The 5,458-nt window shown below is 38.9% G+C and overlaps 1 protein-coding gene and 1 long non-coding RNA gene across 2 annotated transcripts; one reads left to right on the top strand and one right to left on the bottom strand.

Annotated features, from left to right (window-relative positions):
- Window positions 1-1,052: 1,052 nt before the first annotated feature.
- On the bottom strand, window positions 1,053-2,596 carry LOC145052546 (protein HYPER-SENSITIVITY-RELATED 4-like). The gene is made up of 2 exons (XM_079000370.1): window positions 1,643-2,596; window positions 1,053-1,559 (listed from the first exon to the last, which is right to left on the bottom strand). The coding sequence occupies exons 1-2, from the start codon at window positions 2,594-2,596 to the stop codon at window positions 1,176-1,178; spliced, it is 1,338 nt and encodes a 445-aa protein (XP_078856496.1). The 3' UTR covers window positions 1,053-1,175.
- LOC145052548 (uncharacterized) lies at window positions 1,929-2,755 on the top strand. Its single transcript, XR_013684074.1, has 2 exons — window positions 1,929-2,066; window positions 2,177-2,755. It is a non-coding gene; the product is annotated as an uncharacterized LOC145052548 (long non-coding RNA).
- Window positions 2,756-5,458: the final 2,703 nt, after the last annotated feature.

Below are 5,458 nucleotides of genomic sequence, written 5' to 3'. Positions count from 1 at the left end.
CCAAGCCTATGCCTACTCCTCTTGCTACCAACGCTTCCCTTGTTAGTGGTGACCCTCTTTATGAGAATCCGACTCACCATCGGTCCTTGGTTGGTGCCCTTCAATATTTGACGATTACGAGACCCGATATTTCTTACGCTGTTAATCAAGTTAGCCAATTTCTTGCCGCCCCAACGATTGCTCATTTTCAAGCTGTTAAACGACTTATTCGCTATGTCAAGGGAACCCTCTCGTTTGGTCTCACTTTCTCACGGCCTCCGACTATTAAGCTTGTTGGCTACTCTGATGCCGACTGGGCTCGTTGCCTTGAGACTCGCCGCTCCACCTATAGATACTCGATATTCCTGGGGGATAATCTTGTGTCATGGAGTGCGAAGAAGTAGCCTACTATCTCTCGCTCCAGCTGTGAATCTGAATATCGAGCCATGGCTAATACGGCTGCTGAGATCATCTGGATCACTCATCTGTTGCAGGAGCTGCATGCCTTGCCCACCGATCGCCCCACGCTTCTCTGTGACAATCAAAGTGCGTTATTTCTTACCCAGAATCCGGTGGCTCATAAGCGTGCTAAGCATATTGATCTTGACTATCATTTTGTTAGTGAGCTCGTTGCTTCAAGAAAATTGGTCACTATGATTGTTCCTACCAAGTTTCAAGTCGCTGATATCTTCACTAAGAGTCTACCCCGACCACAGTTTGAGCAGTTCCGTTGCATGCTTCGTCTTGGTCCACCTCCTCTCGCTTGAGGGGGGATATTAGACTAGTTTTATATCTGGACTTTTCTTTATTGTTGTATACTTGAGGGACTTATATGTATCTTTAGTTATTATATATATATATATATATATATATATATATATATATATATATATATATATATATATATATATATATATATATATATATATATATATATATATATATATATATATATGTGTGATAACTCCCATGCCTCTTGGTGTGGAAACCCATTATTTCAATAACTCATTCACCATTGCCCATTATTCTTACCTTAAACAAAAGAAAAGATGGTTAGTCTCATAGTGTCACCATTAAAACATAACTTACCAAATTCATTCACACCTTAATGACTATTTCTATAAGCTTCAGACATTTCTAAAATTCAATACATAATTAACCTAAACCCTTAACTACGATCTTAAAGATGATCTGAATCAATTAGTAGTCAGTAATACGCTCTCTTCTTTCATTCGGAGCCACTGAATGAGGTTCCCAAGCACTATCTCCACGTCATCACTCTTCTTCATCAACTCTCCTGCAATCTCAGCAGGTGTCACTTCAACCTTCTTCAACAGCTCTTCAATCTCTCCAAACAATTCCATCTTTTCCTCCTCTTTAACCTGCAAATAAGTAGACGCAAGCACCTTGAACCCACCATAACTACAGTACGACATCTCCACCTGCACATCCATCCGACCTGGCCTCAACAATGCCGCATCCAATCGCTCCTTGTGATTCGTCGTGAACACGATGATCCGTTCATCCCCACAACTCGACCACAATCCATCCACAAAATTCAGCAGCCCAGATAAAGTTATCTAAACAAAACCATAAGCAAGCATCGATCTCACAAAAAAGCGCCAATTAATAGTATAACAACGAATGTGAATCTTAATCTTACCTTATCGTCGTCATCCCCATTTGGATTTGGACCTTCTTCCTTCTCAGATTCCCGACTCTGTAACCCTATATTGCAATCGATGTCCTCGATTACTAATATAGATCGATTTTTTGTGCCGATCAGTAACCTCCGTAGATCTGAATTGCATTGGACTTCCTTCAAGTCCAAATCATACACGTCGAACTTGAGATGGTTAGCCATGGCTGCAACCAAACTCGATTTCCCAGTACCTGGTGGTCCGTAGAACAAATACCCTCGTTTCCAAGCTTTCCCCACTCTCCTGTAATAATCTTTCCGATTTACGAACATATCGAGATCCTCCAGAAGCTCTACCTTCTTGTTTGGATCCATAGCCATGGTTTCGAATGTCGCCGGGTGATTCAGAACCACGGAGCCCCAATAATCGGTTCCGTTGTAATCTACCGTGTGTAATTTCACTGTCTTCTTCTCGTCCTTGATTTCTTTGGCTTTTTTTAATACATAAGGTAGATACTGCTTTAACACTGTTTCCTTATGCTTCTTGTGAAAACTTAGCTCGAAGAACCGAAGTTCAGATCGAGCATTCGAATTGGCGGGGACCTCGATCCGTTCGGTCTGCAAAGTCCACTTGCATTTCATGGTTTGGAAGATATCGATTATGGGTTGGTTGCGATCGACCTTGACAGTGAGTTCGTCGTCCTTTTCAGGTTTACTGACTTTGATTCTGTGTGTGGAGGGAGATAATTTGGAGCCCAAGTAAATATTGGCGGCTTCGAAGAGTTGGTCGGGGGTGAGTCCATCGGATTCTTCGATGACGACGGTGAGTTCGGCGGAGAGGCGTTTGAAGAGGGCTTTAATGTAATCGGTTGGAATGAGATCGGAAGCGATGGTTTTGAAGAGGAAGGCGGAGGCGGTGAGGGACGCGGCGGCTGATAAGACGGTTTTGGGTGCTGGCAGGGATTCGTATGAAAACATGGCGGTTGGAAGGTTGTGCTCTGAAACTTGAGAAAGAAGGTTGTAGAAACTGATTTTACGATCTCTTTTTTTTTTTTTTTGAACAATTATATTTTATTCTTTTACTTGGCCAACAATTCAAATAAATGATTTAATGAAATTTATTTTAAATAGACAAAACTGCATAAATGGTCCCTGTGGTTAGCTGAAAATTACAACTTTGGTCCAAGAAGGTTTGGACTGGCACCAGAGATCCAAACTTTTCATTTTGTTGCGAGTTTGGTACAGTTTTCTATAAACTTTTTTATAATGACTATTTTACCCTTGGTACTTTTTTTTCTATTTATTTATTTATTTAAATATTTATTCTAATTAAAAAAGAATTATAAAAGATTAAAAGAGAATTATAAAAGAATATTTCTCTCTCTCTCTCTCTCTCTCTCTCTCACACACACACACACAAACACACACACTTAATACTCAACAATCCAAACACCCCATCATCTATCATAGTTGCTGCTTCCTCCCTCCACCGTCTCCATCTCCCTTCACATCCTTTCTCGTCGACGAGCATCAGAACGACACACAACAAGCAGTTGGGAACGCTGCCTGCCACCACCATCTTAACCCACCTCCTCCTTCGAATACCATAACCCCTCCATCAACGGTGTCACCTCTCACTCTCTTCATTCATTGTTCACAATCAAAGAAGAAGAAGAAAGAGGCAAAGCTGCCACCGATCGATGTTGTCGTCGTGAGTTCAATCACCATCGGCTGTCATCGCCACCTCCCTCTCCCTCTCGTTTTCTTCTTCTGGTTGTTATTGAAACATCATTCCTAATTTGGGGATCTTTCTAAGTCTTGATCTAGATCACTCTATGCTTTTCTAATTGAAGTGTGTATTGGGTGGATTATGTTTATTGTTTAAGTTGCAGATTAAATGAAAATAGACAAGGAAGAAGAGACTGGGGGTGTTTGTGTTTGGTCTGTCAGTCAAACGAAAAGGAATGGGTCTTTGATTCCCATCTGATCGGAGACGAAAAGGGACCAAAAGCAACAACAGTCTTCTTTCTTTCTTCTTTTCCTGATTCGCTATGAAACACAAAGGAGGAGTCGATTTTTCCAACGGTTCAAGCCTTAAATCGGGGTTGTGGGGGTTGAGAAGGGTAGTAACAGCTGGAGAGAGTGCTTGTGGTGGTGTTTCTTGGCAGAAGGAGGAAGTGAATGGGATATGGAGGTGGCGGCAATGGGGAACCAGGAAAACATCACTGGTGATTCTAGTTCTTCGACATGGGAAGGAGACGAATGTGATGACAGTTGCTGAGAGGGTTGTGAAGGGGTATCGGGACAGTACAACAACAATTCCGGGGGTTTTTAACAGTGGGTGCTTGTTGGAACTATTTCTGATTCGAGTTTGTTGTTGTTTGGTTCGGTTTCTGAATCTGCATCTAGATCGATTTCATGGATTTTTTTTTCTTATTGCTTTATGGGTGTTTATCCATCTAGATCGATTCAAGAATACAAATAAAATTTATGTATTATTATCTTTTGATAATTCAGATTTTTAGGGTATTTTCCATTGTAATGTTCTTGGGTAATGTTCTAGGTGATGATGAGAGAGAGAGAGAGAGATTTAATTTTATTATTTATTATTTATTTATTTTTTAAATCAGGAAAACTATTAAGAAAAAAAGAGAAAATCATATTAATAAGGGCAAATCCATCATTTTAAAAAAAAACCATAACAAATTGGACCAAACAAGCAACAAAATCAAAAGTTTGGACCTTTGGTGCTAGTCCAAACTTTTTTGGACAAAGTGACAATTTTCAATAAACCACAGGAACCATTTGTGCAATTTAGTCTTTTAAATATCATAGAGACAAAGTTTCAATATTTTAGTTTTTAACAAAACTGCTCAAATGGTCCATGTGGTTAGATCAAAATTCTTATTTTGGTCCAAAAAAGTTTAGACTAACTTCACAGTTCTAAATATTTCATTTTGTTGCGAGTTTGATCTAATTTCATTTTGAAATTTTTTATAATGATGATTTTGTACTTATTTTTTTATTTTTCACTTTTATTTTTATTTATTTAGATATTTTTATATGCTTAAAAGAAAAACAAATTACCTCTCTCTCTCTCTCAAAATAAAAAAAACCCATATATATTTTTGTTATACACTTGCAACTAAAAAAACAAAAAACCCACATATATTTGTTCCATCTATATCCTTGTTTTCTCTCACATTTTTTGAAGCTTTCTCTCTTTATTCTCTCTCACTAAAAGTATGATTTTTTGAATTTTGTTGAAAAAAACGAAACTCATATTTCTTGAAGTGGAATTTGATATGAAGAATTGAAATCCGATCTGAAGAAGGTACCCTAGATGTCATGAAGCTCGATGTCGCCGGAGCCACATCAAACCTTAGGGTCACCACCAGAAATCACCACCATTCTCCAACTAAGCAAAATGAATTTCAGAAGTGAAAGGAAAAATGTAACATTCGAAAAATTTCAAGAAAATTTAAACTTTTCCAAACCAACTAAAATCATAATTGTTTACATTGTAGTTTTCAAAACATGTTCATCATCAGAGTTATTCCCAAAATCATAAAAATATAACATGAGGAGGTGCACGATCAAGCATTCGCCTTCCCACGATCATCTAAGGTATCTGAAGCGTAACCCAAAATTGTAAACTCAACGCTTAGTGAGTTTCCCCAAAATACCGCCACAACACATAATCATAGATATCACAACAACAACATGCATACAGAACCTTCAGCATGTCTGGACCGTTCTCCAGGCCTTTGGCCTGACTGGTTTGCCTCATAGACCTTCAGTCTATCCATGCCACCCTAGGTCTGTTGGCCTTCTGCAACA

Source organism: Lactuca serriola, chromosome 5, assembly GCF_051521515.1.
Source record: "Lactuca serriola cultivar US96UC23 chromosome 5, Lser_US96UC23_V15, whole genome shotgun sequence".
Classification (NCBI taxonomy): Eukaryota; Viridiplantae; Streptophyta; class Magnoliopsida; order Asterales; family Asteraceae; genus Lactuca; species Lactuca serriola.
Note: the sequence above shows the minus strand (reverse complement) of the source record. Positions and strands in the feature narration are given on the sequence as shown.